Source organism: Mesocricetus auratus, unplaced genomic scaffold, assembly GCF_017639785.1.
Source record: "Mesocricetus auratus isolate SY011 unplaced genomic scaffold, BCM_Maur_2.0 Super-Scaffold_100676, whole genome shotgun sequence".
NCBI classification, from domain to species: Eukaryota; Metazoa; Chordata; class Mammalia; order Rodentia; family Cricetidae; genus Mesocricetus; species Mesocricetus auratus.
In genome coordinates this window covers 44,761,993-44,775,440 of record NW_024429266.1, presented here as the reverse complement: position 1 = coordinate 44,775,440, position 13,448 = coordinate 44,761,993, and the positions used below count along the sequence as shown (strand labels likewise).

Here is a 13,448-nt window from a genome sequence, read left to right as displayed (position 1 = left end):
GAAAAATCAGTTTAAAATCTTTTTATAGTTAATTGGCCACTGTCATTATTCTTCAAAATGTATGCGTGTGATTTTAATTTATCATTTTACATTTAGTTATTTCAGTAAAAATCTCTTTCCTTTTAAGTTGATAATTTTAAATATATATATATATTGAGAGAGAGAGAGAGAGAGAGAGAGAGAGAGAGAGAGAGAGAGAGAGAGTGCTTTCCTGCATGCATATCTGGGCACTGTATGAATTGCCCTGTATTCACAGAGGTGAGACGAGTGTCTCCGATTCCCTTGAACTTAGTTACTTTATTCTGGAAGCTATCATAGCGTTAATGAGAGCTTAAGCCAGATATTTTGCAAGAGCAAAAAGTATTCTTAACACATGAATCCTTTTTCCAACCCCAATTGCTATTTATTTTGGTTTGTTTTTCTATTGATGTCTATGCCAATGACTGAGACTATGGTGAAACATCTCAAACTACCAAGCAACCTAAAGAATTTCTAAAAATGTCAAATGATAAGCTACCATTGTAGAAACTTTCTAAAGTATAAACATATTCATGTATAAAAGAGCTTAAATGTAGTTACTATATAATGGAGAAACAGTAACTCTCCTAGATAATACCTAGTGTCAGCAATTGGTTACTCCCATGGTGATACTTTGTGCTTTAACAAATGAAACTTGCCTGAAGACCAGAGTGCAGAGATATCCACTACTTAGCCACAGAGGTCTGGCAGTGGTGGCACATAACTTCAATCCTAGGGAGGCACAGGAAGACAGATCTCTTTGAGTTCAAGGACACCCTGGGCTACAAAAGATTGACTAATTTAAAGGAGAAACAGAGGAAGGCAACGGTGGCTCACACCTTCAATCCCAGTACTTGAGAATCACATGGCTTTAATCCCAACACTAAAGAGGTAGAAGCAGAAAGAGATATGGCTGACAAAAAAAAAAGGAATATAAGGTGGGAGGAGACAGAAGCTCAGGGCATTAAGTCTGAAGTTTTGTAGGAACAGGGTCCTACCTTTGGTCTGAAGATTTAGTAAAGGTAAGAAATAATGCTTCCCAACCTAGATGTTCCTCAACCGAAGAGTGGATAGAGAAAATGTGGTACATTTACACAATGGAGTACTATTCAGCAGAAAAAAACAATGGAATCATGAAATTCACAGGCAAATGGATGACACTATAAGAAACCATCCTTGGAGCTGGAGAGATGTCTCAGAGCTCAAGAGCACTAACTACTCTTCGAGAGGTCCTGAGTTCAATTCCCAACAACCACACGATGGCTCACAACCATCTATAATTCAATCTGGTGCCCTCTTCTGGCATGTAGGCAGAACACTGTATATGTAATAAATAAATCTTAAAAAAAAAAAAGAAACCATCCTGAGTGAGGTAACCCAGTCACAAAAAGAGAAACATGGCATGTACTCTCTCATATATGGATTTTAGACATAGATCTGGGGAGTGCCAGCCTACAATCCTATGGCCAGAGGGTCTGGGAAACAGAAACTTCATTTAGTGGCTGATCGAAGAAGAGGCAGACTCCCTTGGTTAAGTACTGAGCTGAACTCAAGAAAGCCAGTAACAGAGAGGGAGGACTGCTGATCAAAGGGATTAAGACTGGGCTGGTTTTACCCCCAGAAACAGCTGACCAGACAAAGGTTAACTCTTGAATCCCAGGCATCAGCATGGGACTGATCAAGACCCCCTGAATCTGGGTGTCAGTGAGGAGGCCTAGGTAATCTATTGAGCCTTGGGCAGCAGATCAGTACCCATCCCAAATATACACATGGACTTTGGACTCCCATAGAACAATGTGAGGTGCACTTTCACCCTGAACTCTTGGGGAAGGGTCTAGGCCCTGCCCTATATGAAATGACAGACTAGGGACACCCCCATGGAGGGCCTCACCCTCCCTGGGGGAATGAGGGGATAACGCGGGGGGGGGGGTTGGGAGGAGGGCACGGGAGGAGGGGAGGCAAAGGGAGAGGGACCTGGAACTGACTTGTGAAGCAACCTTGTTTCTTATCTAAATTTAAACTGGAAAATAAAATTTAAAAAATACAATAAAAAACATAAAAAAAAGAAATAATGCTTCCTTCGTTGCTTCTCTGATGTTTCAGTATTAACCCCTATATCTGAGTCCTGGCTTTTATTATATAAGACCAATTAAAAGTCACTATACATATTACATTTGCTACATATTACATTACAATTGCTGTCCAGTAATGTCCAATATGTCCATAGATACCATACACTATTGCAAATGCTTCTGGTTTCGTGTCAGAATTTGACAGTAAAAAACATTGCTGTTGGCCAATATCTGGTCATGGGGCTTGAATTATGGTTGATATAGCCAGTGACACTTCATTTAAAAAAACTCATTTCCTGAGAGGTATTACTTACAAATAGCTTCATGGACCAGGGCTATGAGTTGGCTCATTCCACTATCCACCCCATATGTGATCTGCTGGAACATGGGAAAGGGCTGATCCTGCAGACCCAAAGTTACAAAATTATCAAGACACAGGACAACCACAGAATATCTGAGAGGAGCCCAAGTAAGGCCCAGTATTGATGATGTAGCAAAAACCAGAGACCTCAAGCAGACCAACAACTCAAGCCATGAATAGTTGCAAGTAACAATATATGAACTAAAGGACTGTGTGATACATTGTGTCACACTACAACTTCCACAGTAAGACTTTTTGTTTCATTTTTTTCCTTTCCTTTTAAATTTTATCTAGTTTTATCATGGCAGGAGTGTAGGTTTCAAGGAGAGAGGAGAGATGTGTAAGGACAGAGACATGAATGGGGTAAAGATCCATGTTGGAAATCCACAAAGAATCAATAAAAAGTTATATTTGACAACAAAACAAATAGATTATTGGTCAGGGGTGGGAATTTTGTATATACTTTCCTTTCCAGTATTGGACTTTTGTTGGCCCTGAACCTAAACAGATCTAGTGAATGCTCCTTTTGGTTTCTTTGTTTTGTCATTTGATTTTATTTCTGTTAGTTCTGATTTTTATTTTTATATTTTTGTGTACTCATTTGTTTGAGAGAGAGAGAGAGGGAGAGAGAGAGAGAGGGAGAGAGAGAGAGAGAGAGAGGGAGAGAGAGAGAGAGAGAGAGAGAGAGAGAGAGAGAGAGAGAGAGAGAGAGACTTTGGTGTGCAGGGAAGAATGAGGTTCTGGAAGTATTTGTCAGAGGAAAAACATAATCAAAATATGTTTTTCAAAAAATAACAAAATGGAAAATTAATAAATATTATTGCTTAAGACACTGAAGGCTGAGTCATAAGAATGGATTTGGTACCAACCAGGATGCTTTCACAGTGCTGGAAGGTTCTATGCATCCTACTGGGGAGAAAGGTGGTTAGGAATCTTACCCATGTGGGTACTTTTTGATCTAATATTATGATAGCCCTCACAAAATATGCGTCTTGATACAACAATAGGAAAACTGTCAAGAAAATAAGCAACCATTTTCTGATTGGTTATAAATCCCACTTTACAAGACAGAAATCATAACAGGTGCTGTTAACTGACCTAAAAACTGTTGACTGAAGTATAGCAAAAACTGTTCTTGAGTTATCTTTATATATTTATAATAGTGCATTTCTCAAGACTTATAAGTATATTTTGGATTAGAAGGTGACTATCACAGTGTTCCACAAGCAGTAAACATGCAGAAAATGACAAATGATGGAGTTGTAAGTTATAAAAGAGATATCTGTATTGTACAACTCATCGCAAGGCTCAGGTATCATCTTGGAAGAGGGGAGGAAAACCTTGAAAACCAGGATAGAGATGTCTATAGCAAAACAATATTTTCCAGTCATTGCAGTGCTCTGCATGCATGAACTCACAGGAGCTAAGACTGTATTCACAGACCTGCACAAAATCAAACCATCTGTAATTCCAGCATGGATGGTGAGGGGTTCATGAAGTTCCAGTACTAGCTGTTAGAAATGATGGCTGCTGAAAGGAAGCTGGTGAAGACTCAGTTTACATCAGATCTAGGCCCTTGATAGGCTACCCATACTCCAACAAATTTTTCTACAGTCATGAACAGTTCAGCAACACTAACTGGAATTAGTTTGTTTAAGAAAACAAAAAAGGAGCACATAAATTTGGACAGAAAAGTTTTTTAGAATATGGAAGGAATTGGAGGGCAAATAATTGCAAGTAGATTTGATAAAAATGGAATTCTCAAATTTCAAAAGACTAAAGAAAAAGAAAATAAGTAACCTGAAGATATTAGCATTATATTTGAAATCCTAAAAAAAAATGAATCAAAGACAGAGTTAAAAAAAACAAACAACAAAGCAAAGACAAAAACAAAGAATAGGAAAATTGTTTAAAAGCTAAATGGGTATCTCACGTCATGTAGCATTTAGGGAATTGAAATTACAGAAGTGAATAAAGCTGAAAATAAAAGTACAATTTCTGATTTTGCACATGATAATATTTTGTAAAGAACTCTTCAAATCAGAGGAATTTGAAATAATCACATGGTATTTCCTTTTATAAGCTTGGTGAGTTCCTATAGCTGCACCTGAACATTTTTAAGAGGCAGTTTTAAACACACAATGGACAAATATACAATGGGAAAAGGGATAATGGGAAACTGGATGGTGGGCCAATGGGCAGTCAGTGGTAGATGCCATGTTTTCTTTTGGTCTTCTTCAAGAATAGAAAAACATTTTGAATAAACTATTTAAAATATTTGAATTTCTGATTCTCTTCATACGTACATTTTCTACTACATTGCTTATAAATACTGTAACCACAGAAATAATTACCAACACTGATAAAATTAACCAAATACTAACCACTCATTCAGGTTAATATCACTCTGTTTGAAGCTTCAGATTTGTTTAGATCCTGTCAAAATTACCATATACACTTATAAAATGAATAAGGTAATTATGTGTTTTCAGGAAATATAAATTAAGCCATAGTGTAAGTGAAAATGAAGGAAAAATAATTTTCATTCTAAAAATTGGCATTTTAAAGAGCTAGTTCAGATTTATCTTAGAACAATTAGATTCTCAAGACATCCAATAAGTCTTTGTTTGTGTCAAATTCCCATACCTGAGTCACATAGCTTGTAAGTAGTGTTGTTATTTAATAAAAGCATCTTGAGAGAGAAAGACACCACGCAACAGAGTTCAAGCAGCAGAGTTTTTTATTAAGGAAAAAGGATTGTAAAGTAAGAGGGGGGAATACATGCCTCCAGGGACAGGAGTGGTAGGAAAGAGGAAAGAAGATCAGAAAAGAGGAACAGGGAGGGAGGGAGGGATGGAAGGAGGGAGGTAGGGAGTTGGACAGGATACTTTAAAAAGGAAACATGGTGACTAAGCGCAGGTGGTGCTCTTAGTGGCTGAAGCTGAGGGCATATCCTGTCAGCACCTCAAGGACAGGTCAGTACAGATGCATGAACACTAACAACTAGCAAAGTTCTACTTGGTATTCAGTTATGGACATCAAATGTCTGTTGGCACTGCTTCTTATGTGCACTGTATCTCAGGACCTCATGCTGGTGAGTGGCTGAGCATGAAAGATGCATACATCATGCATGGCACTGGAGAAAATAAGGGGAAGAAATTTGAAGGGCTAGGTTGTTACTTTCACCTTATAAAAGCAACCTACTAATGTAGTGCCTTCAACTATTTTCTACACTGAAATCCTTGCTAGTACCAGGTCCAAAGTTGTGACAGATGTGTGTTTTACAATATGTAATATAAAGATTACATATGGAGATATTTTGTAATTATATGTACATAATCATATATTTAAAATAATAGCAATATCTTTGACATATGTACAACATTAGATTCAAGTTTTTTAATTTAAATGATATATAATGAAGAAAAGTCCTCTCTCTTCCTTCTCTTCAAGGACACATGCTTTTCCTATCAAATTTGCCCTTCAAAGTTACAATTTGAGAGCTTTGTTTCAAATTCAAAAGGCAAAGACACCAAATTACAAACATCTGGCAGTAAATCATAAGCATGAAAGATACAAAGACCTAAGTGGAGATATATGAGACTTTCTATCCCAAAACTATTGCACTGTGTTCCTTGTCACAATCTCTTTTATTTCTACTGTGCATATGTGGAACCAAAGGATTACAATACTTGGCGTAACACTTGAGTTCGCTTTTAAATTAGACTTAAGGTGTGCCTATGAACTAAGGACAGTCTCCTCTACTGTTCTGTGTGGGAAGCAAAGAGGTCCTCATGGGAAGTAACAACTGATTCAGTTGACCATGAGCTGAGCATGCTAACAGTCAGTCAATCCTTATTCTGCCTCATTTAGTGTTTTTTGTAATCATTTTCTCTTCTAAGAAAATATTTCAGAACTAGAAAAAACACATACATTAACTTTTGATAACTGAGATTTAAAAGGGAAGAATAATCTGATAAGCATGAGACTAACACTCAAAACTCGAACTTGCACGTGCAGCTACATACTACACTGGGTCACTGAAATTGATGTCTACTATTTGGCCTCCATCAAAGACAGGTTCCATGTAATCTCCAGTCAAAAATAAAAACCTAGTCTATTACAAGAGCTAAGACGAGATTTCATTCATCTCTGGTTTTCTGACTTTAGTTTTCATTTGCGGCAGTTTGGCACCAGTTAAATGTTAGTGTGTGAAATAGCTGGGCGGTTACGCACTTCTATGCAAGCATGTATCAACTCTACCTAGACGAGTTTTAAGGCTATTCTGAGACCTCATAGCATCTAATTGTTTTTTCCAGTCACAGCGAGGAGAATATCCTTTGGAGTACATTTTTATCGAGGGATTTGTAATCATTGGTTGGTTCCAGAAGGTCAGAGATGGCATAGAAAGTTCTCCAGATATATTGTCATAGATTAATTGAACAAGTGTTTCCAGCTGGAAGATAAAAGACTTTCCAGAATTTTTTTGATAATATTTTAAGGAATGACTAGATATTTTCTCTGCTACTAGATTTAACAATCTTACTATTCGTGTAAATTCTAGTGAAACATATTTTCTCATGAGTCAGGCATGGTGGCACACGCCTATAATCCCAGTACTCGAGAGGCAGAGACACGATGATCTAGTGAGACATTTTTTCTCTTGATAAATGATTTTCCACACCTTTGGATTTTTGTTTCCTTTTATAACAAGGTTATTTATTTCTTGGAGTTTTAAACTGTATGGCATAGAAACTAAAAACATTTGGGGAGTTGAGGGTATAGTATATAGTTTTGGTGATTAAGAGTACACATGAATGATCAGTGATAAAATATACTTTAACTTCATTGAGTTTTTTCTTCTCCAGAGAAAGTTCAGGTGAAGTAGAAGATAAAATATTAGCAGTAACTTAAATGCATTTATACTTCAGAAGTTGACCTTTTTGATAATGTCTACTTAAGCAATAAAATATCATTTGATTCAGAAGGCACACATTTTTATGGCTTCTGGAGCTCTAACTTTATATATCTAGGAACAAAAGTAGAACCCACAGAGATTATACTTCGGTTAAAAAATGAGGTATCTCTCACACTTTATTTTAAAAAATGAAGTGCTTATCAAACAATGATAAGTAGTGATTATACTTAACACATTACATTTAAAAGACAAAATATTATAAACTATAACAAAACAAGCCAACATCTTTCTACCTGTAAATTTTTAAGTCAATATGGCTCACTATGCAAAGATTCATTGTGAGAATAAATACCATTTTAACAGCCAGAGTTCCAGTCATTTATTTTATTGAGTGCATTTTTCTGGGTAGTTTCATTTGGAGATTTCCATTCAATTTCACCTTTATCTTTATATTGCTGTATAGCACTATATAAAAATCCAACTTGAGAATGTTACAGTTGAAATTATCCAAGTGAAAAATAATGATTGACCTAAGTTATCCACTGAATTAAGCAATATGCACAACAGTTTCTGGTGTAACAAAAAAAATGTTTGGACTTTGCCAATTAAATAAACAGGAAAATGCTTACTTTTTCTTTTTCTTTTTCATGAACATGGATCATCACAGAAAATACTAATTACACAATGAGGTTACTATTATTGATAACGTAAGTAGATGATCAATGATGGAATCAGAATTCTCTGACACTAAACTTCTTTTATGTTTCTGAGGAAATTTTGTGATTAGATTTCGTGTTCCAGAGAACTGCACAGTAAGATATCTGGGCATTCTTGATTAGTTTTGTTATAACAATATAGAAAGGACTAGTTACAATAATGCCAGTTAATATAAAAATAAGCAAAGCATAATTTTTGGTAGTCACATAGAAACATATGCCGTACATAATGGTTTTAGCTTGCCAGGTGCACTAATGGAGTCTTCATTGTGAAAACTTTCAATTTAAGAAAATGACACTAGTTTGTACTGGTCATCCTTATTACAACTAAAATAGAGTTTCAGAAACTATTTTAAAAAAACAAAATGAAACTAATTAATGAAGAAGTCATGATTATCAAATTATTTAATTATTGATTTAGGATAGATTCTAAATACATGAAAACTAGTACTATTTTTACTGATTACATATTAATCTACAAATTGATTGTCACATTTTTCATAAATTATTGAAAATTATTTTTCACAAAGTAGACTATAGTCTTCTTATAAACATTATGTAAAAATTATTATACCTAATTCTCAATACTTTGTACTTTTGTTTTTCTAAAGAGTATTAAATTGTAATACTTTATACATTAAGTTAATTTATTCAATTAAAATATATATATGTTTATATACATTCATATATGAGGCTCACACATACATGAATAAAATTTATGTTACTTTCTAATCATCATATATTTTATTTATCACATTTTGTCATATTTTGATTTCTTTAACTATTCAGCATAATCATCAGTAAACTACAGAACATTAAATCTCAATGCACATCTGGAAATATAACATGTTATACTGACAAAAGAAATAGTTAAATTGTTATAGTTTTTCTCTGGAAACAAGAATGCATACATGAACATGACTTTGTATAGATGTTTTTGTAGAACAACATTCCATAACAGTTTAATAGAGAGTGATGGAGAGATGGCTCAGAGGCTAAGAGCACTGACTGCTCTTCCAGACGTCTTGAGTTCAATTCCCAGCAACCACATGGTGGCTTACTACCATCTACAATTCAATCTGGTGTATATGTAATAAATAAATATATATTTAAAAAAGTTTAATAGACCTATTGAAAACCAGTGATTAAATATTTAATGGAGAAAGCAAGCACAAAAACATCACAATGAATTAGTAGTTTCAATATTTGATGTGAAGATCTATCCTTAAAAGGTATAATTAAGGAAAAAGAGTAGGAAAGTAAAGGATAGATAAGATAGGACAGGGTATTACTGGAATGCAATAGGATGAAATAGAAAAACTCTGACTAAAATAGACAACCTATTGAAAACTCCCTAGTTTGGCACAGTGATTTCAGAATATTGAAATTTAGCTAGTTTTGGAAATAGGAAAATGTCTTTACTAAGTTATTTCTGAATGGTAGATTGATAATTAAGTAGAACATTTCCAGGTAAATTTGCTCATGGTTTTTCTCTCGCACTGTCATTTGCTTCTCCAAACTGGTTTTTGGCATCTGAGTTGTCCATTCAATTCATTTCTCTTTGTCTGCTTCTTTGTTTTTTTTTAATTTGGAAAACACAACCAGAAGTTCTGTACTATATTCTAACTCTCTTGAAATTTGTTTTACTTAAGTATCTTTAAATATATTTTTAAATGCTCAGTTTTTCATTGGAGATTACATAAAAGGTGTTAGCTTTTTAAATACTGTGTGTATGAATACCCCTTAAAAATATCAAAGCTAAAGCTCTTTCCTTTCGCAGCTGCGTCCGCAGCCATGAGTATGCTCAGGCTACAGAAGAGGCTTGCCTCTAGCGTCCTCCGCTGTGGTAAAAAGAAGGTCTGGCTGGACCCCAATGAGACCAATGAAATAGCCAATGCCAACTCCCATCAGCAGATACGAAAGCTGATTAAAGATGGGCTGATCATTCGGAAGCCCGTGACTGTCCATTCCCGGGCCCGGTGCCGGAAAAACACTTTGGCTCGCAGGAAGGGCAGGCATATGGGCATAGGCAAGCTGAAGGGTACTGCCAATGCCAGAATGCCCGAGAAGGTGACCTGGATGCGAAGGATGCGGATCCTGCGTCGACTTCTCAGGAGATACCGTGAATCCAAGAAGATTGACTGCCATATGTACCACAGCCTATACCTGAAGGTCAAAGGGAATGTCTTCAAAAACAAGCGGATTCTCATGGAGCACATCCACAAGCTGAAGGCAGACAAGGCCCACAAGAAGCTCCTGGCTGACCAGGCTGAGGCTCGCAGGTCTAAGACCAAGGAAGCACGAAAGCGCAGGGAGGAGCGCCTCCAGGCCAAGAAGGAGGAGATCATCAAGACTGTGTCCAAGGAGGAAGAGACCAGGAAATAAAGCTTCCCTCATGTCTGTACATAGTGGGCTGCCGGTGGCCTCAGGTGGATCAGTCATTAAAATAATAAGTAAAAACAAAACAAAAAACATATCAAAGCTACATTTTTCCTTAAAGTATGACATTATTTGTTTAAGTAGACTGATGCTAAGTTAGTAAAGATACAGAGCAAAGGTTATTAATTTTTTCTATGTAAGGCCTAAATTAAGTAATAAGAAGGACAATGTATATCAATCTCTTTATGGGATATGAAATCTGAAAAAACTCCTATGCATTTCAGTCTATGACTGCTAATATAAACAACAATATATATAAAGATGTTTATGTTTTCAGAGAGCTTTATTTCATTAAAGCTAAGTTTGTGCAATGTGACTTCAATAGGTAAAACCAGACAAATTAATAATAATAATAGTAATAACAGTGAAATGAATTAAAACATACAAATTAAACATAACACATAAATAGTCCTTATTCATATTTTCTTTTTCTTCTCAGTCCATATATGTATGCAAAAAGTTCCTGTGTGTGTGTGTTAGTGTGTGTGTGTGCATGTATGTGTGTGTACATGTCTGCTACGCTACACTTTAATTCATTAACTAATATTATATTTATAAATGCTATACACTTCAGAGTTCAGTTTGAATTTAGCTTACCTCAAATAAGCAGCTATCTCTATGTTGGTAGTTTGGTTTGTTTAAGACAAGGACAGAAGATCATATCTGCCTGAGGAAAAAGGCATAAGCACCAAAACCAAGCCCACAACATTTTAAGATGAAAATAAGTCACCGTATTTCATAAACTTTTATAAAAATATAGATTGATATTTTTGTTCATGTAACAAACGTAGGAAGAGACAATAAACCCCTGTCTTTGCAACACCAAAACACCACATTACAGCTTTAAGGTGTTGATAGAGCTCAATATATAAACTGAGCATGAAAATGAATAGGCATATTCCCTTCTTGACAAAAAGAGGCTAATGGAACTTGCCCAGCTAAAACTTTTCACATTAAATTGAAATTATACCTCTAAATCTCAGAAGCAGTGAAAGGTAGGCATACCTCTTCTATGTTAAGACACAGCAAATATATTGGCCAAAGCAAAGATTTATAAGATGTCATTGAAAGCATTCACTCTAACAATAAAGGAGACAGCAGGATGGTGAAATGATGGCCGAGATTCATAATAAATCACATGGTACCATAATAATTCCATAGCAGTTAGAAGCCCTGTACCACACTGCATCGGTATCCCATCATGTTGTATTTTAAGACAATAATTGTTCATCACAGGTATTGCTGTTCAATCACCGTGGTTTGAAGTTGTAAATAAATATAAACAAAACAAAGTTTATTGAAAGAGAGGAAAAATCCAGTGAAGTAAGTATACTTGTATGTTTAAGAGATTGCTTCTTCACCACATACTATTTTAAATATGAAGACACAGCAAATCATAGAGACCATGATTTTGGTTTGTTTTCTTTTCGGTTTCTCAAAAAATAACAGCTCTATACTCTGACAGGTCTTCATAGCAAGTAAGCATCAGTTACTAATCTATTTTACTCAAGTATAATGAGATTGCCTGTTCTTATTTATGTTATTTTCAATACTTTAAAAATATATAAATACATTGCATTGATAATGACTTGTTTCTCTCCATCAGGAAGGCTTCTATCTTTTGCATTTCCTTATTCAGGTACTTAATTATCCATTACTGTCATTTGTAAAATTTCATGGCAAATGGAGATAATGTAAAATAAAAACAATCATTTTAGATAATTATCTCCCTATTTCCACTAGACCTTAACTTTGAAAAAAGGTTTTGTATTCAAGCTTTTGAGATTATCAATTGTATCGTGCCAGTAAATTGAATAATCTCACTCCCAAATCAATGTCTACCTTGAAGATCAAACTGTGATTTATTTGAAACAATAGTTTTGGTAGCTATATTTATTTAACTAGAGATTTTACCTTTTGAAACAATTACTCATGCATTCAGATTGACTTCCAACTTGCTTTGTAAAGGATGACCTTGAAATTCTGACCTTCATTCCCCTGCCTCTTAAATGCTGGATTTGTAGACATCATGCATGCTAGACAAGTATTCATTCAACTGAGCTACATCCCAATTTAGTTATAGATTTTGAGATGAAATTCATCTTGGATTTAAGTGATCTCTGGATTGGATGATTCGTGTTCTTATTAAAAAATAAAAACTAAGTAACTCCATATAAGACCAAATGAATACAACTACAGTATGCATCTACAAAACAACAGTCATCACGAATTGTCAGCAAAGGAAAAGAGACTGCTGGAGGGATACATTCTTCCTCAGAAACTTCAAAATTATATCCTTATTTTCCAAACCTGACCATTGGTACTGCTTAACACTTACATAGACACACACACACACACACACACACACACACACACGTGCTCTCTCTGTCTCTCTGTCTCTCTCTGGCTCTATCTCTCTCTATCTCTCCAATCTCAAGTAAAAGAGAAAGAGAAAATAAATCATTTCTAGCAAATATAATATACATATACATATATATTCTTATATTTAATGAGTTTTCTATCTGTAGTTATGTGCTGGACAGTTTTATGTCAACTTCTTGTGGTCATTTGAACAGAGGTACCGTGAACTAATAAAATATCTCCATAAGATCAGGCTTAAGCAAGCCTGTATTGCATTTTCACAATTAGTGATTTATGGGCTATGGCCCGATCCATATCCCTGGACCCATAGTTTTGAGTTCCATTAGAAAGCAGGCTGAGCGAGTCATGAGGAGCAAAGAAATAAGCACCACTCCCCTATGGTCTCTGCCTTAGCTCCTGCCTCAGGGTCCATGCACTGTTTTGAGTTCTTGTCCTTACTTCCTTAGATGATTAACAGTGATGTAGAAGTGTAAACCAATAAGCCCCTTCCTCACCTTGCTTTGGGTCATGGTGTTTCATCATATCAACAGAAACACTCATTT

At 35.4% G+C, this 13,448-nt stretch overlaps 1 protein-coding gene across 1 annotated transcript; it reads left to right on the top strand.

Moving 5' to 3' along the window:
• Positions 1 to 9,852: 9,852 nt before the first annotated feature.
• Positions 9,853 to 10,555, top strand: LOC121136934 (60S ribosomal protein L19-like). The gene has a single exon (XM_040738491.1). It carries the CDS (start codon positions 9,880 to 9,882, stop codon positions 10,468 to 10,470), a length of 591 nt encoding a protein of 196 aa, XP_040594425.1. The 5' UTR covers positions 9,853 to 9,879; the 3' UTR covers positions 10,471 to 10,555.
• Positions 10,556 to 13,448: the final 2,893 nt, after the last annotated feature.

Excerpts from the sequence above, each read along its gene's own strand:
- LOC121136934 (XM_040738491.1), top strand. The coding sequence starts at position 9,880 with ATGAGTATGCTCAGGCTACAGAAGAGGCTTGCCTCTAGCGTCCTCCGC.